This window comes from Scyliorhinus torazame, chromosome 1 (genome assembly GCF_047496885.1).
Source record: "Scyliorhinus torazame isolate Kashiwa2021f chromosome 1, sScyTor2.1, whole genome shotgun sequence".
Lineage (NCBI taxonomy): Eukaryota > Metazoa > Chordata > Chondrichthyes > Carcharhiniformes > Scyliorhinidae > Scyliorhinus > Scyliorhinus torazame.
In genome coordinates, this window is record NC_092707.1 from 400,120,617 (window position 1) to 400,146,516 (window position 25,900).

The window sequence follows — 25,900 nt, forward strand, 5'->3', positions numbered from 1 at the left end:
TAACATATGTGCATTGGAAAACACCAGGCTGTCACTTGTAATGAGGGCTCAGAGGTAGCTGAGAAAGGGTAAAATGTAAATCTCACTGGGATCCTTCACGTTGCCTCAGTACAATGACCAGAGCCCTGAAGTAGTATTGCACGGTCCGATCCAGAGATATTGCTGAAAAAGTAACATAGAGGCGCGATTCTCCGATCACGGGACAGAGTGTTCGCTCCGTCGTGAACACCGTCTAGTGCGGGCAGTAGCGATTCTGTCCCCCACAGGGGGCCAGTAGGGCACTGGAGCGGTTCACGCCGCTCCAGCCTTACTTCCTGGTGCGCACTGGGGGCGGCGCCGACCCGCGCATGCGCAGTGGTGACGCGCCGACCCGCGCATGCGCGGTGGCCTTACTGAACGCTCCGGCCCCGACGCAACATGGCGCAGAGTTCCCGCCGGTAGCGACCAGGTGTGGACGGCACCGGCGGGACTCTACTTATTCCGCGCGGCCGCTCGGCCCATTGGGCCGGCGGATTGGCGGCCCGGCCTCGTACAGCAGCCTGCGACCGGCACCGCGCCAAACGGGCCGGCGCAAATGGCGCCGATTCTCCGCACCTCGGGGCGGCGTGGCGTGGTTGCGGCGATTCTCCGGCCCGGCACAGGACTGGGAGAATCGCGCCCAGGAACTGTAGTGATCTTTGTATGTGCATGTACACAAGGGGTTAATGTGTATTCAGAAGATCACTAGAGGGCAGCACTAACGGGTAAAAACGCCAGGCGCAGGCTGTTCCTCTCTCTTTTGCTTGTACTGTAACGAGAGGAGGAGCACATAGACTTAGCTCAGAGTGATTTGTGTAGTCAAACATAGATACTGTATTTAGATCTTGTAACCTTTCTACCAGTAATAATCTTAAAGTAAAGAACGCACGTAATTGTTAATTTAGTTACTCAATCAACCTTTCATTACTTCTGGACGATTTTGAGACTTTTTCATCAAGATACAGAAAACCTCATCAGCAACTGGATTGAGTCACACATGTCACGCTCAGTTGTGTAAGCAAACACACACTGAAAGATTAACAAAAGAGGTACAAAAGTCGGCCATTCAGTCCCTTTAAACTGTTCTGCCATTCATTTTAATCCGAGCTAACTTGTACCTGAAGAGCATTTACCCACCTTTGTCTCATACCCCTTGATGCCAATTACTTAATAACATCTATCAGTCTCAGCATTGCAAAGTTCATTTGATTCAGTCCACAAAGTCTTCTGAGAATCAGTTCCAGATTTCCACTATATGGGCGAGAATCTCCGACCCCCCGCTGGGTCGGAGAATCGCCGGGGGCTGGCGTGAATCCCGCCCCCGCCAGTTGCCGAAGTCTCCGGTACCGGATATTCGGCGGGGGCGGGAATCGCGCCACGCCAGTTGGCGGGCCCCCCCGCTCGATTCTCCGGCCCGGATGGGCCGAAGTCCCGCCGCTAAAATGCCTGGCCCGCCGGCGTAGATTAAACCAACTACCTTACCAGCGGGACAAAGCAGCGCGGGCGGGCTCCGGGGTCCTGGGGGGGGGGGGCACAGGGTGATCTGGCCCCAGGGGGTGCCCCCACGGTGGCCTGGCCCGCGATCGGGGCCCACCGATCCACGGGCGGGCCTGTGCCGTGGGGGCACTCTTTCCCTTCCGCCTCCGCCACGGTCTCCACCATGGCGGAGGCAGAAGAGACTCCCTCCACTGCGCATGCATGGGAAGCTGTCAGCGGCCGCTGACGCTCCCGCGCATGCGCAGCCCGGAGATGTCATTTCCGCGCCAGCTGGCGGGGCACCAAAGGCCTTTTCCGCCAGCTGGCGGGGCGGAGATTCGTCCGGCACCGACCTAGCCCCTCAATGTTTGGGCTCGGCCCCCAAAGATGCGGAGCATTCCGCACCTTTGGGGCGGCGCGATGCCCGTCTGATTTGCGCCGTTTTGGGTGCCAGTCAGCGGACATCGCGCCGTTTCCGGAGAGTTTCGCCCAATGTGTGGGAATAGTGGGCGGGATTCTCCAATAATGGAGCTATGTTCCCACTCTAGTGTCACAGCGCGGGCGCTTCCTACCTGATTCTCCTATCTGAAAGGAGTTAGCAGGGCCTCGGAGTACTCCTCGCAGCTCTGGCTGCTGATACGGGGCCCTGCACTTCCGGTCGGGACCGCACACCGGCCGTGAAAATATAGGCCCCCCTGTGCTTGCGCGCGCCTGCGGATCGGTGGCCCCCGATCGCCAGCCTGGCCGTCCATGAGGCCCCCCCTGGTGAAGGATCCCCCCGCTCCCCCCCACGAGCGCGGCCGCGGACTGACTCCGCAGCCGCCACTGGCTGTTCCCGACAGGCAAAACGTGATTAGAACCACGCTGTCAGGAACACGGACAGTTTTCGTCAGAGAATCGCCACGGGGGCCTTTGTCAATGGCTCCCTACCGCGTAGACTACCCGTACGCGATGCGTGGTGATAGTCCGGGGACTGGAGAATCGCGGGAGCGACGTCTCGCCGGAGTTCGGTGTCAACGCCCATTAACCGACCCCACGCCGGTCGCGACTTCGGCGCGGAGGCTCGCAAAATCCCGCCCAGTACGTCCCGATTTCACTCCAAAAAGACCCAACTTTAATTTTAAGATTGTGTCTTTTTGTTCGGGATTCTCTCTCAGAGGAAAAAGGTCCCTTTTTATCTAAATATCCGACCTCTATCATTTTAAATACCTTGCTCAGATCGCCCCTCGGCCTTCTAAAATCAAGGGGATACAAGCCAAGGTTACTGCAAACTGTCCCCACAATTTAACCCTTTTAGACCCTGACATAATTCTGCACGGTTTCCTCTACAAGGCCAGTGTATGCTCTGGATGTTCTTGCGGGGGTTCTGACCGAGGCTCTAAATACATTCGGGGGAGATGGTGGTGTAGCGGTAATAATCCCTCTGTAGCAGCTGGTGAAATTTGAAGTTCGCTTATTATACAGGAATATAAAGCTCGTCTCAGTACTAGCGACCGCAGCGAGGGTCAGTGCCATTTGGGTCACAGACGTCCGTTCAGGAAGGAGATCTGCCGTCCTGACCTGATCTGCCGCCATGTGACTCTGGACCCACAGCAATGTGGTTGAAACTTAATTGCCCCTCCGAAATGGTCCAGCAAACCACTCAGTTCATGTGCAATTAGGGAAGGGCACCAACCGCTGCCCTTGCCAATGATGCCCACATCCCATTGAAAGAGTTAAATAATAAATCCACGCGGATCGTAACTTCCTCAATTTTGGAATACCAATCTCCTTGAGATAAATGTTGCCTTTTTGATTGTTTTTCAAACCTCTTTTAATGATCTATGTATATGGACGCACAAATCCCTTTTCCACATACGTAACTGCTTGTGTGTTCCTTCTTTTAATGGTTTTAACCACTGATTTCCCCGCGTGTTGGATATAAGTTTGTGTCCTTTGTCCACAGTGAACTGCTCGTTGGAAGAAAAACCGAGTCAGTATATTTGGAAAGAGACCAGGCCAAGGACCACCCAACATCTGCCTTGCCTCTCAAATCAGGGACAATACGCGAGCAGAAAGTGGTAAATTCATTAGATTCTTAATACACTGGTTCCAGCTGTTTTAGGGGTAAGTGTGGCGTAGAGGGTTACATCACTGCCATTTCACCTCAACCCAAACTGACGAGTTAGAAGTGCCAGTCCATCTCGAGGGTCCAATCCTCAAGGAATGCCTTGGAGCCTCCAGGAATTCGGAATTATAGACTAATTTCCATAAGAGCAGGAGAAATAAGAGCGGGAGTAAATTCTATGCACCGTCACGCCTGCTCCGCCATTCAATACAATCTGATCTTCGACTCCAGCTCCTCCTTCCTGCATTGTCACAATACCCTTTCATTCCCTCCATGCCCATAAATCTATCGACTCTATCCCGAATATCACAGGATCACAGAATAATACAGTGCAGAAGAGGACCTTCGGCACATCGAGCCTGCACTGACGCAGGAAAAACATCTGCCCACCTAATCCCACTTGCCAACACTTGACCCATAGCCTGGAATGTTATGACGTTGCCAGGTGCTCATCCAGGTACCTTTTAAAGGGTGTGAGGCAACCCGCCTCTACCACCCTCCCAGCCAGGGCATTCCAGACCCACTTCCTGGGGAAAAAGATTTTCCTTAAATTCCTCCTAAATCTTCTGTCCCTGATCGTGAACCTGTGTCCCCCTCATAACTGACCCTTTAACTAAGGGGAACAGCTGTTCCCTATCCACCTTGTCCACCCCCCTCATAATCTTGTGCCTCTCGATCAGGTCACCCCTCAATCTTCTCTGCTCCAGCGGAAACAACCTCTCTTCATAATATTCCACCCCAGGCATCCTCCTGGTGAATCTCCTCTGCACCCTCTCCAGTGCAATCACATCCTTCCTACAATGTGGTGACCAGAGTTGCACATAGTACTCCAGCTGTGGCCTCACCAAAGGTCTGTACAACTCTGCCATGACCTCCCTGCTTTTGCAATCTATGCCTCGATTGATAAAGGCAAGTGTCCCATATGCCTTTTTCACCACCCTATTAACCTGCCCTTCTGCCTTCAGAATATACCCAAGGACTGAGGCCGGGATATTCTGGTCCTGCCATGTTGAGGCCTGCTGTGGGGGAGGCGATGGGCCGGCCAATGTCCAGTGGCTTCTGGCAGGACTGGAAGAAGCCAGTGGGGGTGGGGTTGGAATTCCCGGCCTGAGCATCCGCAGCTCCCTGGGGTAGAGAATTCTAATGATTCACAACCCTCAGAGTGAAGATGTTTTCCCTCGTCTCAATCCTAAATGGCAGAACCATAGAATCCCTGCAGTGCAGAAGGAGGTCATTCAGCCCTCTGGGTCTGCTCTGAGCCTCTGGAAGAGCACCCTACCTCGGTACACTCCCCCACCCTATCCCCGTAACCCATAACCCCACCTAGCCTGTACGTCTTTGAGCACTAAGATGCAATTTATCATGACCAATCCACCTAACCTGCACATATATGGACTGTGAGAGGACTTATTGTGTCTGAAAGATCTGACGGTACCCAGCCTTCGTTCCACAGTTTGTACTTCCCTGAATGTGACAGCGGTGACTCGTCAGATTGAAGTGGCTATTACGGGCCAGGGTTTAAAGAACCCCAAAGTGTATCATGGAGTTCACCTGACCCATACCTTTTAATAGATGTTGGTTATGGGGAGCACAAGAGTCCACTTTACAGGTGTGATGCAACAGAGATCTAAAGTACTTTTGAAACAAAACAATATTTATTCTATGAATCCAGTTAACATTTTATAAACACACAGTAAACATCTTAGCAACTATCAACTCAAATACTTCCCCCAAAGAATAAAGTACTCTATAAGTAACCCTTAATCTTTCCTAGCAACACCCAGAAGACAAATACCCACTTTAACACAGGCATCAGGTTTAAATTCTCTACTGAGAGCAGTTATCACTTTTAAATCAGCAAGTGCTCTGAAGACATTCTTTTCACACAGTGAGCGATCAAAATTACACCTCGTTTGGCTGGAGGCAGCTCCAACTCTGAAAACGAAACTAAACACACCCTGTAGCTGCCAGCTCAAAAATGAAAGTAAAAACAGACAGCCCAGCTCCACCTATACTCTGACATCACTGCAGCTATTTGATAAACACTCATTTCTTAAAGGTACACCCACTACAGCTATTTGATAAACATCCATTTCTGATAGGTACCCTCACATGACAGTGCCAAACAGCTTTAAACCTCCCAACATTTTGCCAGAAACCCCTTATTTTTGGAAGAGGAGGCCGAGGTTAGTGCAGTGACTGTTAACATCTAAGTGTAAAAAAGGTGACCGAACCTTGCTCTCCCAATGCTGACTCCAAGATACAATTGCTAAAGTAGGAACAGGAGATAGCCGTACAGTTCATGAAGCCTGTTCAATTAGATCGTGGCTGCACTCCCAGCCTTGGGTCACTGTCTGTGCGGAGTCTGCACGTTCTCCCCGTGTCTGCGTGGGTTTCCTCCGAGTGCTCCGGTTTCCTCCCACAGTCCAAAGATGTGCAGGTTAGGTGGATTGGCCACGCTAAATTGCCCTTAGTGTCCAAAAAGGTTAGGTGGGGTTACTAGGTTAAGGGAATAGGGTGGAGGTGTGGGCTTGGGTAGGGTGCTCTTTCCAAGGGCCGATGCTGACTCGATGGGCCGAATGGCCTCCTTCTGCACCATAAATTCTATGACTCCAGCTTCCTTGCTTCCATAACATTTAATGCCCTTTTCGATTTTTATTTATTTGTTCACGGGATGTGGGCCTTGCTGATTAGCCCAGCATTTATCGTCCATCCCTAATTGCCCTTGAGAAGGTGGCGGTGAGCGGCCGCCTTAAAACTTTGCAGTCCATTTGATGTGGGTAAAATCACAGTGCTGTTAGGGAGGGAGTTCCAGGATTTTGACCCAGCGACAGTGAAGGTGTTCCAAAGCATCCGCTGCCCTTGTCCTTCCCGGTGGTAAAGGTTGATAAGTTGCCGTTGACCTAATAGAAATTTGACAAACACAGTTTTAAAATTTTTAATCAATCCCCCTTCCTCACCGGTGTTGCTGCCCTCTGCTGGTGTCAACAGATAAATCAGTCCCCAATACAAGCTTTGATTTAATACAACTTTTATTATTTAACTCACTATTATTTAAACAATTACATAAGCTTCAAGACTCAAAACTCGAACTAAAAATCCTACCTGATAGACAGAATTGGCCAGGCTGTGGAGGGTGTGCGTTGTGAGTTTCTAAACTCAATGTCTTGTGAATGTTAGCCACCATTCCTACTCAGCACCAGGGGCAGGAGTCTCCCTTTGGGGGACTAGGTCCCCACGCCCGCGTGAAAACGGGCGAGAATCACTCCGGACTTTTTCCTCGAACGTCTGGGGTGATTCCCCATACTCCAGGGGGCTAGCAGGCTCCTGGTGTGTGTCCCGCAGCTCTGGCTGCCGGCGGGGCCCTGCTGGACAGAGCGCACGGCCGTGCATGTGCACGGCGGCCGCAAGCGGGTGCGCGCATGCATGCAGCAGCCCACCTCGGTGGGGGCGCCGCCAACATGGCGGAGCCACACAGCGGGCCCGCGCGGAGGAAGATAGGTCGCTCCTGGATCGCGATGGCCCGCCGATCGATGGCCCCCAATCACGGGCCTGCCCATCATTGAGGTCCCCCCCCCCCCCCCCCCCCCCGGTGTCCAATCCCCACGCCCCCCCCACCAATCCCGCCCACATCAGCCGCGACTCCGAGTTCCCGCTGGGTGGAATCACATTAGAACCACGCCGGCGGGGCTCGGTGGGCACTCAGCCCATCGAGCGCGGAGAATCGCGTGCCGGCGTGGGGGCCTATTTCGGGTAATTCTCCGCCCCCGTGCCGAGCGCGATTTCAGCGCGGACGGTCGGAGAATCCCGCCCCAGGTTTTTGGGGACAGGGTGCTCATTTTACACTTCCCTCTCCAGAAGAAATAGTTTCTCTCTACCTGTCCTGTCAAATCCTTCGTTCATTTGAAATGCCCCGGGTAGCACATCGAGGAAATACAAGCCAACTTCTCTTTATAATTTAACCCTTTTAGCTCTGGTATCATTCTAGTGAACCTGTACTACACCCACATCAAGGCCAGTAAGTCCTTTCAGAGGCACAGGACCCAGAACTGGGAACTGTTACTCCGGAATCAATCTAACTGGGGATTTATATTTGGTGTAAAAGGGCGTCCGCCCCTCTGTATCCCAGCCCCTTGGGATGAAGACAAACGTTCCATTAACCTTTTCAGTTTATTGTGTGTAGCTGTGCCCTAGTTTTAGTGATTCCCACTGGTGGAATGATGTTCTTCTGTTTGTTTTTTCAGTGTGTTAAACATGCAGAACTACACGTCTTTCTGGGAGCTACCTGACCTGAGAAACTGTTCCCTCGTACCGACTCTGAGCACAAACGGCAGCGACTTAGAAAGCATTCCATTAGTATCTGCAGGTAATTGGCCTCGGCTTCTTAAGGAATGACCTGTCTGCTTCAGAGCGTTAAGGGGCAGAAAGATCCCTCGCTGGATTGCTGGTGTGCGGTGCGCCCGCTGATTAGAATTGGATCCAAAATTTGGCTGGGGGGGGGGGGGGGGGGGGGGGTGAGGAAGTGTTTCAACCTGGGGGGGGGGGGGGGGGGGGGGTGAGGAAGTGTTTCAACCTGGGCCTCAGCTCCTGATTGCTATCTGGGGGCTACCACTGGCCAGGGCAGGAGGGCGGGTCCAGCTCATACTGTGCTGCTTCCATGGTTGAATGGCCTCCTGATACCGCCGGTCCTGCGGTAGGCGAACCAATCATGGCCGTTTGCCCAGCGGCAGGACTGGTGTACCACGCCAAACACCGTAGGTATTGGCGGGACGAGGAAATCACACTGGCGGCCCATGACAAGCCCCCTCCCCTGCAGGAAAACACGCCGCGCCTGGGGGTGGGGGGGGGGTGTTGAAAATCCTGTTGAGGTTTCTGTAGATATGTTGTACACAAATGTTCCCTAAGTACCTATAGGTACTACATCTATGAACACACAATATTGTGGATATTGTTCTATGAGTGTGCATGAATAATTACTGCATGCCGAAGCACTCACATGGATAAACCTTGTGTAGTTTTGAAGACATATCTACACACACCTTCACCTTGTTGCATGGGTCCAGGTGCATCTGAGCTCTATATCAACTGACCTCCCAGGATCCTACATTGACCAATCATCATGCACTGAGCATCCCATAATGTTACATTGACCAATGATCACGCACTGACCTTCCCATAATGTTACATTGACCAATGATCACGCACTGACCTTCCCATCATGTTACACTGACCAATGATCACGCTCTGACCTTTCCATGGTGTTACATTGACCAATGATCATGCACTGACCTTCCCATCATGTTACATTGACCAATGATCATGCACTGACCTTCCCATAATGTTACATTGACCAATGATCACGCACTGACCTTCCCAGATGTAACATTGACCAATGATCATGCACTGACCTTCCCATCATGTTACATTGACCAATGATCACGCTCTGACCTTTCCACGGTGTTACATTGACCAATGATCATGCACTGACCTTCCCATGATGTTACATTGACCAATTATCATGCACTGACCTTTCCATGATGTTACATTGACCAATGATCATGCACTGGCCTTCCCATGATGTTACATTGACCAATGATCACGCACTGGCCTTCCCATGATGTTACACTGACCAACGATCATGCACTGACTTTTCCACGATGTTACGTTGACCAATGATCATGCACTGGCCTTTCCATGATGTTACATTGACCAATGATCACGCACTGACCTTCCTATGATGTTACATTGACCAATGATCATGCACTGACCTTCCCATGGTGTTACATTGACCAATGATCATGCACTGACCTTCCCATCATGTTACATTGACCAATGATCATGCACTGACCTTCCCATCATGTTACATTGACCAATGATCACGTACTGACCTTCCCATGGTGTTACATTGACCAATGATCATGCACTGACCGTCCCATGGTGTTACACTGACCAATGATCATGCACTGACCTTCCCATGGTGTTACATTGACCAATGATCACGCACTGACCTTCCCATCATGTTACATTGACCAATGATCATGCACTGACCTTCCCATGGTGTTACATTGACCAATTATTATGCACTGACCTTCCCATGGTGTTACATTGACCAATGATCACGCACTGACCTTCCCATGGTGTTACATTGACCAATGATCACGCACTGACCTTCCCATGGTGTTACATTGACCAATGATTATGCACTGACCTTCCCATGGTGTTACATTGACCAATGATCATGCACTGACCTTCCCATGGTGTTACACTGACCAATGATCACGCACTGACCTTCCCATGGTGTTACATTGACCAATGATTATGCACTGACCTTCCCATGGTGTTACATTGACCAATGATCATGCACTGACCTTCCCATGGTGTTACATTGACCAATGATTATGCACTGACCTTCCCATGGTGTTACATTGACCAATGATCACGCACTGACCTTCCCATGATGTTACTTTGACCAATGATCACGCACTGACCTTCCCATGGTGTTACATTGACCAATCATCACGCACTGACCTTTCCATGGTGTTACATTGACCAGTGATCTTGCACAGACCTTCCCATGATGTTACATTGACCAATGATCATGCACTGACTTTCCTATGATGTTACATTGACCAAATATCACGCACTGATCTCTCCATGACGTTACATTGACCAATGATCATGCACTGACCTTTCCATGGTGTTACATTGACCAATGATCACGCACTGACCTTTCCATGGTGTTACATTGACCAGTGATCTTGCACAGACCTTCCCATGATGTTACATTGACCAATGATCATGCACTGACTTTCCTATGATGTTACATTGACCAAATATCACGCACTGATCTCTCCATGACGTTACATTGACCAATGATCATGCACTGACCTTTCCATGGTGTTACATTGACCAATGATCATGCACTGACCTTTCCATGGTGTTGCATTGACCAATGATCACGCACAGACCTTCCAATGATGCTGCTTCACTCGAATTCCTCTGAACCTTTTCCTCGTAACATCCTGCAGACAACGCAGCTGAGGTAGCCAATCAGCTTCTCGATTTTACCGCGGACAAGAACCTCACCCGAGAACAGGTGGATAAACTGGTGGAAACTCTGAAGCAGATTGTCATCGTCTCGGAGATCAACTCCACCTTGGCATCAACGGTGCTGACGGTCCTGTCCAATATCCTTTCAAGCTCTGACACAGCGCTGGCCACATCTTCCCAAGTGTGAGTATCCTTTGGCTGGAACTGTATTTGCTCAATTTGTGTGTGTGTTTGCTTCCCTGCTGTTTGAGAACATATAGGAAAATACGGCATGAAAACATAGCCAGCAAACTCCATGTTATCCCTGTCTTATCTTTCCTATTGTGCATTTCTTTTTCGTTATTCTTGCAAGGGATGTGTGTCTCTGACAAGGCCAGCATTTGCTGCCCACTCCTAATTGCCATTGAACTCGCTGGGCCATTTCAGAGGGCAGTGAAGAGTCAACCACATTGCTGTGGGTCTGAAGTCACATGTAGGCCAGACAGGGTAGGGGTGGCAGATGACCGGATGGGTTTTTATAATGATCGAGGATAGTTAGTGAGACAAGATTTATACTCCAGATTTTTAAGGATTCAATTTAAATCCCACCACGGCGCCCGGCTCACTGATTCCACCGATCCCACTTAGATCTCCCAAAGGAATAATTCTCCACATACATTCCTCAACCCCTGAAACGCTCATACTTCCATGAATTAGCCCTGGCCCACTGTGCATCAGACCAGCGGTAGCCCTTGTCGCAGACAATCACAGGAACTATTGTCTATGTCAGCGTACCTGCTTCCACTCTTAGCGAGTGAGAATGGGAATGAAAGGACTCCCTAATTTGCTGTCAACAGTTGAGGATGATGGCTTGTCAGCCATTTTCTGCAGATATGTGGTCAGGGAAGATGGACATTAAACAGAAGACGATGACCTTTGCACGTCCAAAGGGAGTGCATAGTTCTCCCTGGTTAAATCTTTTCATTCGTGTTTCTTTATTCTTTGACAGGATGTGGGTGTCATTGGCAAGGCTGGCATTTAGTGCCCATCCCTAAATTGCCCTTTGAGCAGGTGGAGGTGGACCGAGTGACTCTCTGAGCCATTTCAGAGGGTGATTAAGAGTTAATTACATTGCCCTGAGTATGGAGTCACATGTAGGACAGGCTACATATGACTCCAGACATCCTTCCCCAAAGCACATTAACGAACCAATGGTTTCACGGTCATAATTGCGGAGACTGACCTTTTAGTTTAAATTCCAAATGTATTTAACGAACTGAAGTGAAATTCCCCCAGCTGCCAGGGTGGAGTCGGAGCTTTAGCCTCAGGAACATTTGTCTAGGGTTCCGAGACCAGCTATGTTACCATTTTCCCATCCGTCCTGTTTGGGGATACGAGGCCCCAACCACCCACCGTGACCCAGGACAGTTAATACAGGCAGGGCATTTGATCACTAGGTGGTAATCACGGCTTTCGTTCCTCATTCGCTCTCGCACATGTTTACACTTTCCAGCAAGAATCGGCAGCTGATTTGTCGATGTCATTGCAGCCGCCATGTCAGGCACCTTCCTGACATGGTTTCGGACTGCGAGAATCAGGCACTTGTCAACAGGTTAATGCCCTGCATCCCAGTGGTAGAAGCTAAAGAAAGCATTTATCAATCACCTTTCACATTCCAAGGACATCCAAAGGAAGTACCTGTCATCATTGTAGTCAATGGTGTAAGGTCATGGGGAAACACTGCAGTCAACTTGGGAACAATAAGGTCCCACAAACAACAGTGAAGGTAACTTGTTTTAGTAATGTTGGTTGAAGAGTACATATTGGCTCAGAGACTGGGGAGAACTTCCCTGATCTTCTTTGAAAAATATCAGGGCACCTTTTACATTCACCCTGAGAGGGGCAGATGGGATTTCACCTCTCCCAATGTCAAACATTCGAAAGGCATTTGCAGCCGACGAAGCACTTCTGAAGAATGCCCACGGTTGTGATGTGGGAAATATGACAAGCAGTTTGTACACAGCAAGATCCCACAAAGAGGGAGGGGCGGAGGGGATCCGACATCCGGCGGGGGGATCCGACATCCGGCGGGGGGTCTCCACGGTGGCCAGGCCCACGATCGCCTACCGATCGGCGGGCGGGCTAATTCCGGGGGTGGGGCCTATGTTCCTCCGCGCCGGGCCTCTGTAGGGCTCCGCCATATTGCCCGGGGGCCGGCGCGGAGACGGGAACCCCAGCGCAAGTGCGGACCCGTATCAGCCGTGGTGCGCCGGCTTTCGAGCGCCGGAGCAGCGGACACCACTCCGGCGCCGTACTAGCCCCCTAGGAAGAGGTGAATGCCTGGGCCTGGAGGCCCGTTGATGCCGGAGTCGCTCGCGCCGCTTTTGACACCGGCATCAGAACTTGGCCGCAGGATCGGAGAACCCCGGCTCTCATCTGGAAGACAGTGCCTCTGACAGTGTAGCACTCGCACAATACTGCACTGGCAGTGTCCATATGCTCAATTCCCTGGATGCGGCGTGAACTCACAAGGGGAGAGTGCTACCTTCTGAGCCAAGGCTGAACCTTCAGTGCAAACCTGGTTTGATTTATTTATTTGATTTGATTTATTTGATTTATTGTCACATGTACTGAAGTACAGTGAAAAGTATTTTTCTGCGGCCGAGGGAACGTACACAGTACATACATAGTAGACAAAAAGAATAATCAAAGTCAATGTACATTGACAAATGGTACATCGACAAACAGTGATTGGTTACAATGCGGAACAAGGGGCCAAACAAAGCAAATACATGAGCAAGAGCAGCATAGGGCATCGTGAATAGTGTTCTTACAGGGGACAGATCAGTCCAAGGGGGAGTCGTTGAGGAGTCTAGTAGCTGTGGGGAAGAAGCTGTTCCTATGTCTGGATGTGCGAGTCTTCAGACTTCTGTACCTTCTGCCTGATGGAAGGGTCTGGAAGAAGGCAATGCCTGGGTGGGAGGGGTCTCTGATAATGCTGTCTGCCTTCCTGAGGCAGCGGGAGGTGTAGACAGAATCAATGTGGGGGTGGCAAGCTTGTATGATGCGTGTCACATTTTACACACGGGATTCCTTTTATGTGCAGAGCTTTGAGGACTGTAGACGCTTTGACTGTCAAGATGATTTTCACCGGGCCATCAGTCAGTATCACCACCCCAAATCTGGCCATTGGAATCTCCGCTGTCGACTCCATGAATTACACTGGGACTGCCTTCAGTGTGGGATCTCAGAATGGAGACTCAGAGTTGGAGGTAAGACACTGTGAATAGGAAAGAAAACATGGTCAGGACACCATGTCATACCTACTTGTTGCCCAGCATTGATTGCCCATCACTATTTACTCCTGAGAAGGTGGTGGTGATCCATCTTTGTGAAAATAACTGAACGATTGCCAGGCCATTTCAGAGGGCAGCGACATTGCTGTGGGTCTGGAGTCACATGTAGGCTAGACCGGGTAGGTTCGACAGATTTCCTTCCCTGAAGGACATTAGTGAACCAGATGAATATTTACAATAATCTGGTTCTTTGATGGTCACTGTTGCTGACCGTGAGTAGTTTTGTTTGAGTAATTGTGTCATACAAAGACAAAGAACAAAGAAATGTACAGCACAGGAACAGGCCCTTCGGCCCTCCAGGCCCGTGCCGACCATACTGCCCGACTAAACTACAATCTTCTACACTTCCTGGGTTCGTATCCTTCTATTCCCATCCTATTCATATATTTGTCAAGATGCCCCTTAAATGTCCCTATCGTCCCTGCTTCCACCACCTCCTCCGGTAGTGAGTTCCAGGCACCCACTACCCTCTGCGTAAAAAACTTGCCTCGTACATCTACTCTAAACCTTGCCCCTCTCACCTTAAACCTATGCCCCCTAGTAATTGACCCCTCTACCCTGGGGAAAAGCCTCTGACTATCCACTCTGTCTATGCCTCTCATAATTTTGTAGACCTCTATCAGGTCACCCCTCAACCTCCTTCGTTCCAGTGAGAACAAACCGAGTTTATTCAATCGCTCCTCATAGCTTATGCCCTCCATACCAGGCAACATTCTGGTAAATCTCTTCTGCACCCTCTCTAAAGCTTCCACGTCCTTCTGGTAGTGTGGCGACCAGAATTGAACACTATACTCCAAGTGTGGCCTAACTAAGGTTCTATACAGCTGCAACATGACTTGCCAATTCTTATACTCAATGCCCCGGCCAATGAAGGCAAGCATGCCGTATGCCTTCTTGACTACCTTCTCCACCTGTGTTGCCCCTTTCAATGACCTGTGGACCTGTACTCCTAGATCTCTTTGACTTTCAATACTCTTGAGGGTTCTACCATTCACTGTATATTCCCTACCTGCATTAGACCTTCCAAAATGCATTACCTCACATTTGTCCGGATTAAACTCCATCTGCCATCTCTCCGCCCAAGTCTCCAGACAATCTAAATCCTGCTGTATCCTCAGACAGTCCTCATCGCTATCCGCAATTCCACCAACCTTTGTGTCGTCTGCAAACTTCCTAATCAGACCAGTTACATTTTCCTCCAAATCATTTATATATACTACAAAGAGCAAAGGTCCCAGCACTGATCCCTGTGGAACACCACTGGTCGCAGCCCTCCAATTAGAAAAGCATCCCTCCATTGCTACCCTCTGCCTTCTATGTGAGAGTACCTTTAAGAAATGGGTGTTTAAGAAATGTACCTTTAAGAAATGGGTGTTTATCAGTGATGTCAGAGTGTGGGTGGAGCTGGGCTGTCTGTCAGCTTTTTACTTTTGTTTTAGGCTGTTTGCTGCAGGGTGTGTTTTAGTTTCGTTTTCAGAGCTGGATAGCTGCAGTCACAGTCAGAAGATGTATTAGAGTCTCTCTCTGTAATCTAAAGACTGTAAATCGATCCTGGTGATTTAAAACTAATGACAGTAGTGACTTTAACCTGATGTGCTTCTGGTAAAAGGTGTTTTAAGTCTTATGGATGTTAAAAGGAAAGCTTAAAGGATTACTTAGTGTTGTATTCTTTGGGAGTTGTATTTGAATTAATGGTTGCTAAGATGTTCACTGTATGTTTTAAAAAGGTTACCTTGAGTTCATAGAATAAACATTGTTTTACTTTAAAAAATACTTTTCCATTTCTGCTGTCCCACACCTGTAGAGTGGGCCGTGTGCTCCCCATACCACAACCTATTAAAAGTTGTGGGTCAGGTGAACTCCATGATACAGTTTGGGGTTCTCTAAACCCTGGCCCATAAAAATTGAATTAAAATTCTCCAACTGCCCTGGGATTAAACCCTCGTTAAATCATTCATCCAGATCTTTGGAACATCATGACTATATTGCCCCCGTTCCCCTGTCCTGTAATACCATTTAGAGTAACTGTGCTTTAGGAACATGTCTGAAACAATACCTTACAGAACACTGCTGATTGCACCGGTTTCATTTTTCTTCCCAATACTTCGCCCCCTCTATCTGAAGACTCTGCCACATGTCGGGTTACGGCTCCCTGAGATCAGACAACCCTGTAGCATTTTGGCCAATTGATCACCTTGTATGTGCAACTGAACATTGAGGATCAATGGGCAAATTGAGAACGTCCCAGCTAATCTGATCCTGTCCTCAAATTGTAGCCATGGTTACCAAGGCAGCAAAAGGCTGTGAATTCTGTGGAGAGCAACCTGCTGCCTTACTCCCCAGAGTCTGTCCACCATCTACAAGCCACAAGTTAAGGGTGCGTTGGAACATTCCCCACTTATCTGCATGAACGCAGCTCCAACAAGCTAAACATAATTCAGGACAAAACAGCCTGCTTTCTTGCATCTCAAACATCAACTCTCTGGTGGTCAGATTCTTCACTGTTTGACGTGAGTCTCAGTGTTGAATCTTCCTCTCTGAAAGGCGTCCTTATGGTGAAACTCTCCTTGCCAAATGCCCCGATGGTGAGATTCAACAGCTGAAAATGGCTCCAAAACCTTAAGGCTTCATTCTGTGGGGAAACTCTCTTCTCAACTAAGACATCAGGGAATGTGACTCCCTTCTGAAGGGGAGGGAAGGACTGAACGTGAATGACGTGCTCTGTGGTTACAGATTCCGGCCCCCCCTTGTATGATTAATGCATCTACCATTCTCACCTGCAGGTTAACTTTGAAGGAGAACCCAGGGGTGAAGCGTTGGCCGAAATTGAGTTGCCCCCTGGCCTTTTGGAAAAGCTGACGGAAGACGAGCTCAGCGTGGTGTCGAGGACTCAGTTTGCCTTCTTCAGTAAAACGGGACTCTTCCAGGCAAGGGGATTGCATGTGTGGTGTTTGAGGAAACGTTCCCAACCGCCCTCCCTCCCTTCCCAGCCCCATCACCAGAGGGGCTGGTTTAGCACAGGGCTAAATCGCTGGCTTTGAAAGCAGACCAAACAGGCCAGCAGCACGGTTCAATTCCCGTACCAGCCTCCCCGAACAGGCGCCAGAATGTGGCGACTAGGGGCTTGTCACAGTAACTTCATTTGAAGCCTACTTGTGACAATAAGCGGTTTTCATTTCATTCATTTTCACCCCCTCCTTTCCTAATGCTGCTGGTTCCTTTCTCTGAATCCTGATTGGTGGTGATGGTACAGTTATCTCTCCCCCAAGTGACCAAGTGGGCAGGTTGGCAGAGAGAGTTGGCCAAGCTATTTACCCATTGGAGGCATCGCAACTGAGCACTGACCAGCGGGAGCCATTGAATAGAGTTAATAATCTTTATTGTCACAAGTAGACTTACATTGCAATGAAGTGGCTGTGAAAGTCCCCGAGTTGCCACACTCCGGCACCTGTACGGGTACACTGAGGGAGAATTCAGAATGTCCAAATTACCTAACAGCATGTCTTTCAGGACTAGTGGCAGGAAACCGGAGCACCTGGAGGAAACCCACGCAGACACGGGGAGAACGTGCAGACTCCGCACAGACCGTGACCCTGCCAAATTTGAACCTGGGACCCTGGAGCTGTGAAGCAACTGTGCTAACCACTGTGCTACCATGCTGCCCAGGATCAGGCACAGGAAGGCTGACTAACTTGTCACTGTCTAGCAGGAAGCACAAGAGAGTTCACCCTTTTCAAAAATAATTCTTGGGATGTGGGCCTTGCCGACAAGTCTGGCCCATCCCTCAGTTGCACTGAGCTTGATAGATTATTTCAGAGGGCAATTACCAATGAACCACATCAGTGTCTTACATAGGCCCAGATCAGGTAAGGAGGCAGGAGGGCGCGAATGAACCTGTTGGGCGTTGATGACAGTCTGACTTCTTCAGGGTCACTTTTACTGAGAGTAGGCCTGGGATTTCCCTGCCAGTCCACTGCCAGGATTTTCCCGACCTGCTGAAAGGCAATCGACTTGTGGCTGGCCTGGCATTCCCGGCGGCGGCTCTTGCCATGGTGAGACCAGCGAATCCCGGCCTAGCTTTTATCTTCCGATTCGATTATTAAACGAGATCTAATTTTTCAAAACGACCTCAGGCATGATTGTAATTCACATTCTCTTGATTATCAGCGAGCACCTCTTGATTGCCCGTCCAGTTATTTGACCACTATACTATCATATCCCAGTTTTCTGTAGGAATATGGATACTCCGTCTCTTAGGCCCCTCACCTGCAGCCTGAGAATATCTGCGAGAGCACAAACTAATCGGGTATAGAACTTCTTCATCTCATGTGAACTTTCAATGCCTTTTCAATTCTTTGTCTGATTCCATCATAATCTCGCAGTCAAACTCTCTCCCCCGTTATGTTAATTGTGAAGTCATTGAGTATATAACATTGTCTCTCGCTCACTTTCTCTCTCCCTCTGTCTCTCTCTCTCTCTCTGTCTCACTCTGTCTCTGTCTCTCTCTCTCGGTCTCAATTCTGGTCGTTTAGTGTTCAATTCTGGTTTATAGTGTTCAATTCTGGTCGCCACACTGTCAGAAGGATGTGGAGGCTTTAGAGAGGGTGCAGAAGAGATTCACCAGAATGTTGCCTGGTATGGAGGGCATTAGCTACGAGGGGAGGTTGAATAAACTCGGTTTGTTCTCACTGGAACGACGGAGGTTGAGGGGCGACCTGATAGAGGTCTACAAAATTATGAGGAACACCGACGGAGTGGATAGTCAGAGGCTTTTCCCCAGGGTAGAGGGGTCAATTACTAGGGGGCATAGGTTTAAGGTGCGAGGGGCAAGGTTTAGAGGAGATGTACGAGGTAAGTTTTTTACGCAGAGGGTAGTGGGTGCCTGGAACTCGCTGCCGGAGGAGGTGGTGGAAGAAGGGACGATAGTGACATTTAAGGGGCATCTTGACAAATCCATGAATAGGATGGGAATAGAGGGATACGGACCCAGGAAGTGTAGATTTTAGTTTGGATGGGCAGCATGGTTGGCGCAGGCTTGGAGGGCCGGAGGGCCTGTTCCTGTACTAGTATTATCTTTGTTCTTTGTTCTGTCTCTCTTTCTCTCTCTGTTTCTCTCTTTCTTTCTCTCTTTTTCTGTCTCTTTCTGTCTGTCTGTCTCTCTCACACTCCCTGGGCTGGATCCTCCGCAGCCCGGCGCCGAAGGCGTGTTCGAAAACGGGGCGGAGAATCCAGATTCCCGCATGAAATCGGTACCGGCGCCGGTTCTGCGATTCTCCGCCCCCCCCCCCCCCCCCCCCCCCCCGAGTATCCACCACCTGAGGCCATTGCCGGAGGCCTGCCCCGTTATTCTCCATCCCCCGACCAGCTGAATTCCCAACGGCGTATTTCTAATGTGGTCCTAACGTTTGGGAAACTCGCGAGTCCGTGTCCGCCACAGTCGTGGGCGGGCTGATCGGTGGGCGGTGGAGGGGGGGGGGGGGGGGGCAGTGTCTCATTCGTGACTGGGTATTTTTTGTGCGGGCGGTCTGGGTCGGGCGAGCGGCCGATCGGGGGCACTGTTTCGGGAGTCCAGGTCCGTAGGTTGAGTCCGCCGTGGAGCACGGCGCGGCCGCTGGACGCTGCCGCCGTGCCCATGCGCGGCCCCTGACCCGGAAGTGCTGGGGGGCCTTTTCGGCAGCTGGAGCTACGAGCTCCACGAAAGCTGCCTGCTAGCCCCTGCAAGACGATGAATCTATGGCCTTTTGATGCCACCTTTCCAGGCGTAAAAGGCCACAGTGTTCACGACGGTGTAAAATGGAGAATCCAGCCCCCTCTCTCACTCTTTCACTCTCTCCCTCCTTCTCCCTCTCCTCCTCTAACTCTCTCAGTGACTCTTTATGTCCACATGTAGTTACAGCGTTTGCATTTTCCCCTCCAGCACCCCAAGGGGATCACTCGCTGTACCAGACCACTGGTGAGGTTGGTAAGAGCTGATCATTCAATGGGGGGAGGTCTGTCAGGAACTGGCCTTTGCCACCTTGCATTCTGCTGTCCAGTTAAGCTGATATTTCTGCAGTGTCTTTGAGAGTCTCAATTGAATTTTCCCCCTTGAATTTGACAGGATCCAGAAGGACTTCCTCTGCAGAGTTTTGTGATTGCAAGCAGCGTGGGCAACATCAGCATCAATAACCTCTCTGAACCAGTCAAGATCAGGATTAAGCACAGGCAACGTGAGGTATGATCAACTTTCAATATCAACATCCTCGGGGGTCACCAGTAATCAGAGGTTCAATTGGACTAGCCACAAAAATACTCCAACAGCAGGTCGGAGGCTGGGAATTCAGCGGAGTGTAACTGACTCCCCAAAGCCTGTCCACCATCTACAAGGCACAAGTCAGGAGGGCAATGGAATACTCTCCACTTGCCTGGATGAGTGCAGCTCCAACACTCAAGTAGCTCAACACCATCCAGGACAAAGCAGCCCCGCTTGACCGGCACCCCATCCACCACCTCAAACATTCACTCCCTCCACCAGTGACCAGCCTCCCCGAACAGGCGCCGGAATGTGGCGACGAGGGGCTTTTCACAGTAACTTCATCGAAGCCTACTTGTGACAATAAGCGATTTTCATTTCATTTTTTCAGTGACGCACGTGCGTGTACCTGCTACAAGATGCACTGCGGAAACCTGCCAAGCCTCCCTCGACAGCACCTTCCAAACCATTGACCTCTATCACCCAGAGGGACAAGGGTGGCAGACACTTGTGAACGGTGCAAGTTCCCCTCCAAGCCACACACCATCCTGACTTGGAAATATATCGTCGTTCCTTCCACTGTCGGTGGGTCATAATCCTGGAATGGTCTTGAGCTCCTTGAGTGTTGGAGCTGCACTCATCCAGGCAAGTGGAGAGCATAATCCTGGGACTCCCTCCCTAACAGCACTGTGGGTGTACCTACACCACACGGACTGTAGCGGATCAAGAAGGCGGCTCCCCGCCACCTTCTCAAAGGAAGTTAGGGATGGGCAGTAAATGCTGGGCCGAGCCAGTGGCTCCCACATCATATCAAAGAATTTTTTTAAAATGAAAAGAGACATTCAAAATCATCCATAGTTTTGATCCCGTGAAAGGATTTGTTCATTTATTTGTTTTTGTGAAAGAATTTTTAAAAACGAGCGGGTGACATTTGTAAGGACGATCCAATCGGTCCTATTCCCTGCTCTCATTCTGTAGAGACCGAGAGGTTCCTCCCCTTCAATTATTAACTCAGTTCCCTCCCCAAAAGCTATTGTTGAATCTGCTTCTGCCACTTGTTCAGGGAAAGCACTCCAGACCATTAGAACTCACTGCATTAAGAATAAATGTCTCTTCCGGTCTAGCCCTTTTATGAATTACCTTACACAGCTGGCTTGTAATGCAGAACAAGGCCAGCAGCACGGGTTCAATTCCCGTACCGGCCTCCCCGACCAGGCGCCGGAATGTGGCGACTAGGCGCTTTTTCCAGCAACTTCATTGAAGCCTACTTGTGACAATAAGCGATTATTATTATTAATGTGTCCCCCAGATATTAATAATAATAATCATCTTTACTATTGTCACATAAGGCTTACATTAACACTGCAATGTAGTTACTGTGAAAATCCCCTGTGAATGTCGCTCCACACCGGCAGCTGTTCGTGTACACTGAGGGAGAATTCAGAATGTCCAATTCACCTAACAGCACATCTTTCGGGACTTGTGGGAGGAAACCGGAGCGCCCGGAGGAAACACGGAGGAGAATGCGCAGACTCCGCGCAAGCAGTGACCCAAGCCAGGAATTGAACCTGGGACCCTCGCGCTGTGAAGCAACAGTGCTAACCACCGTGCTACCGTGCCACCCTCCCGACCCTTCAGCCAACGCAAACCATTTCTACTTACGTAGTCAATCAAACCCCCTTGTGGTTTTGAACATCAGTATTCATTAGCCCCCTTGACTTTCTTTACACGCAGAAGGTCATTCCCAGTTGGGAGGATGCTTCCCAGGGCAGCGACTATCTCTGACACCTCTTCCAAATGGGAATTTCTCCATGGTTAGGGGTTGAAGAGGCTGGTGGGCCATGAGTATTGTGGCATCTGCATTTAACAGGGTTTCCTGTTGAATACAGATGAAGTTCAGAAGCTGCTGTCAGCAGCCTTGGTATTCAGTACCAAGGACTGCCAGTTGGTGTCACCGTAGTCAAAAGGGAAATTCCGTAGCTCGCTTTCGCCATCTGTAGGATTTTGGCAGTGCGGCAGTACTTAATCAGCCTCGCTGTCTGAAGTCTCGTGGCTGTATTCCATCAATGTGAATTTGCCTGTATTTTAGGGAGATTTGACCCAGGGCTGAGCTTTCAGCCCTAACTCAGCAAGCTTGCTCATGTTCATCTCATGTGACATTGTTTAACTCTTGTCTCTATCCTTCGCCACTTCACGCCAGTTTCTGCCACTTTGAGAGAACTCACGGAGATTATTCCGATGCCCTCCTTTCTGATCCCCCACTCTCCCGCTTCAGAAACTGCAGATTGTTCAAAGCCTTGTCGGTTGAGTCCTGTCCCACACAAAGTCTCCTTCGTCCATCATGCCCCCTTCTCCACTGTACCCCATTGGCCCCCTGACCCTGTTATATGGGCAGCACGGTAGCATTGTGGACAGCACAATTGCTTCACAGCTCCAGGGTCCCAGGTTCGATTCTGGCTTGGGTCACTGTCTGTGCGGCGTCTGCACATCCTCCCCGTGTGTGCGTGGGTTTCCTCCGGGTGCTCCGGTTTCCTCCCACAGTCCAAAGATGTGCAGGTTGGGTGGATTGGCCATGATAAATTGCCCTTAGTGTCCAAAATTGCCCTTAGTGTTGGGTGGGGTTACTGGGTTATGGGGATGGGGTGTAGGTGTTGACCTTGGGTAGGGTGTTCTTTCCAAGAGCCGGTGCAGACTCGATGGGCCGAATGGCCTCCTTCTGCACTGTAAATTCTATGATAATCTATGATATAAAACATTTAGCTGACCATATCTCCCCAGCACTATATCATAGAATCCCTACAGTACAGATGGAGGAATTCGGCCCAGCGAGTCTACACTGACCCTCTGAAAGAGCACCCTATCTAGGCCCAATCCCCCACCCCATACTTGTAACGCCACCTCGGGGCATTTTAACGTAGCCAAGCCACTGAACCTGCACATCTTTGGACTGCGGGAAGAGACCGGAGCACCCAGGGGAAACCCATGAAGACACAGAAAAAGTGTGCAAACTCCACAGTCACCCAAGATCGGAATCGAACCCTAGCCTCTGGCGCTGCGAGGCAGCAGTGTTAACCACTGTGCCGCCCCAAATGCTTCACCTGACCCATTCTAAACCTCCACTCATTGTTCCCCTGTGTTACACTATAACACGGTGCAGCCTTCAATCTCATTGGTCTCCCCTTGCTTTGAAGCTTTTCTCCAGACCTCTCCACCTTTCTTTTGTCCTTATTTAAAAAAATAATCTTTATTGCCACAAGTCGGCTTACATTAACACTGCAATGAAGTTATTGTGAAAAGCCCCTTAGTCGCCACACTCCGCGCCTGTTCGGGTACACTGAGGGAGAATTCAGAATGTCCAATTCACCTAACAGTGCGTCTTTTGGGACTTGTGGGAGGAAACCGGAGCACCCGGAGGAAACCCGCGCAGACACGGGGAGAACGTGCAGTCTCCGCACAGACAGTGACCCAAGCCTGGAATCGAACCTGGGTCCCTGGAGCTGTGTAGCAACAGGGCTAACCACTATGCCACCGTGTCACAGTACCTCAGTCGTACTCTTATGCACATTCATAACCAGGACCTGATCAGACATCTTGCAAACCCCCCCCCCCCCCCCCCCCCGCGCAACCCCACCTCAACCCAACCCACCAGTTACACCCCATCTGCAAAACAAAACCCTCAGTTAAGGGGCCACGCTTACTGCAGAGATCTCCCCCGCTTTCATAGAATCATAGAATTTACAATGCAGAGGAAGGCCATTCGGCCCATCGAGTCTGCACCAGCCCTCACAAAGAGCACCCTACTCAAGCCCACATATCTACCCTATCCCCGTAACCCAGTGAGCCCCACTTAACCTTTTTGGACACTAAGGGCAATTTATCACGGCCAATCCATCTAACCCGCACATCTTTGGACTGTGGGGAACTGGAGCACCTGGAGGAAACCCACACAGACACAAGGAGAACGTGCAGACTCTGCACAGACAGTGCCCAGTTGGGAATCGAACCCGGATCCCTGGAGCTGTGATGTAACTGTGCTAACCACTGTGCTACCGTATGTAGTTGTAGTAGTTTCCGACACACTTCCGGCAAAGTAATTATGACAGATTTTATGGGCGAAGGATTAGAGAACTGCGTAAGGTATTGCGTGTGACCGTCTCCACCCCCAAAAACTTCTGAGCCTGTGAAAGAGCCATTGTCCGCAACACACTCCCTACTGAAACTAGAATACCACACCTGAAAAGCAACCACAATATGCTCACCCCTCACTGTCTTTAAGTTCACAAAGCCAATCGAATAGATAAACTTTTATCCCCCTCGAGCCCCCAATTAGTTATCATAGATTATCATAGAACTTACAGTGCAGAAGGAGGCCATTCGGCCCATCGAGTCTGCACCGGCTCTTGGAAAGAGCACCCTACCCAAGATCAACACCTCCACCCTTTCCCCATAACCCAGTAACCCACCCAACACTAAGGGCAATTTTGGACACTAAGGGCAATTTATCATGGCCAATCCACCCAACCTGCACATCTTTGGACTGTGGGAGGAAAACGGAGCACCTGGAGGAAACCCACGCACACACGGGGAGGATGTGCAGACTCCGCACAGACAGTGACCCAAGCCGGAATCGAACCTGGGACCTTGGAGCTGTGAAGCAATTGTGCTATCCACAATGCTACCGTGCTGCCCGTGCTGGTTATGGGCCAGGGTTTAGAGAACCCCAAAGTATATCATGAAGTTCACCTGACTCACAACTTTTAATAGATTGTGGTATGGGGAGCACACGGCCCACTCTACAGGGGTGATCCAGCAGAAATGGAAAAGTATTTTTTAAAGCAAAACAATGTTTATTCTATGAAGTCAAGTTAACCTTTTTAAAACATACAGTGAACATCTTAGCAACCATTAATTCAAATACAACCCTCAAAGAATACAACACTAAGTAATCCTTAAGCTGTCCTTTTAACATCCATAAGACTTAAAAAAGAACTATTAACAGAAGCACATCAGGTTAAAGTCACTACTGAGAGCAGTTATTAGTTTTAAATCACCAAAGGATCGATTTACAGTTTTTAGATTACAGAGAGAGAGACTACTACTCCTTCTGGCTGTGACTGCAGCTATCGAGCTCTGAAAGCGAAACTAAAACACACCCTGCTCAAACAGCCTAAAACAAAAGTAAAAAGCTGACAGACAGCACAGCTCCACCCACACTCTGACATTAAGAAATGGGTGTTTATCAGTCAAGGTTCATTTCTCAAACACCCATTTCCTAAAGATACTCTCACATGACACAGAGCTGGGGTAGGCCCGAGCAAATTCTCCACAGTCCTTTCCCGGTTCAATTTGGTAAGATGATGATGGTGGTGGTGGATCAGTGTGTAGCAGTGTCGCCTCTAAAGCTGGAGGTTGTTGATTCAATTCCCACTCTCAGATTTGAGCACTTGCTCTGGCGTTGGAATTCCAATGCAGTGGTGAGGGAGTGCTGCGCTGTTGCTATCTTCTCTTACGAGGAGTTCACCCAAAGCTCTGAAGAGGAGCAGAGGTATTCTCCCCGCTGTCCTGAGTAATACTTATCCCTCGGTCAACATCACTAAAACAACCCAGATTATCAGCTCCTTATGGCGTTGCTGCTTGTGGGAGCTGGATGCAGACAAAAAGAAAGGGCAACTACACTTCAAT

At 49.9% G+C, this 25,900-nt stretch overlaps 1 protein-coding gene across 10 annotated transcripts in view; it reads left to right on the forward strand.

Annotated features, from left to right (window-relative positions):
- Positions 1 to 25,900, forward strand: part of adgrg6 (adhesion G protein-coupled receptor G6) — a 201,813-nt gene that overhangs the window by 127,962 nt on the left and 47,951 nt on the right. For all 10 annotated transcript variants that reach the window (XM_072513806.1, XM_072513837.1, XM_072513830.1 and 7 more), the window contains 6 exons: positions 3,440 to 3,554; positions 7,846 to 7,967; positions 10,630 to 10,834; positions 13,737 to 13,902; positions 16,770 to 16,913; positions 20,087 to 20,200. In XM_072513806.1, the coding sequence (XP_072369907.1) occupies positions 3,440 to 3,554; positions 7,846 to 7,967; positions 10,630 to 10,834; positions 13,737 to 13,902; positions 16,770 to 16,913; positions 20,087 to 20,200 (866 nt within the window). The remainder of the gene's footprint in view (positions 1 to 3,439; positions 3,555 to 7,845; positions 7,968 to 10,629; positions 10,835 to 13,736; positions 13,903 to 16,769; positions 16,914 to 20,086; positions 20,201 to 25,900) is intronic.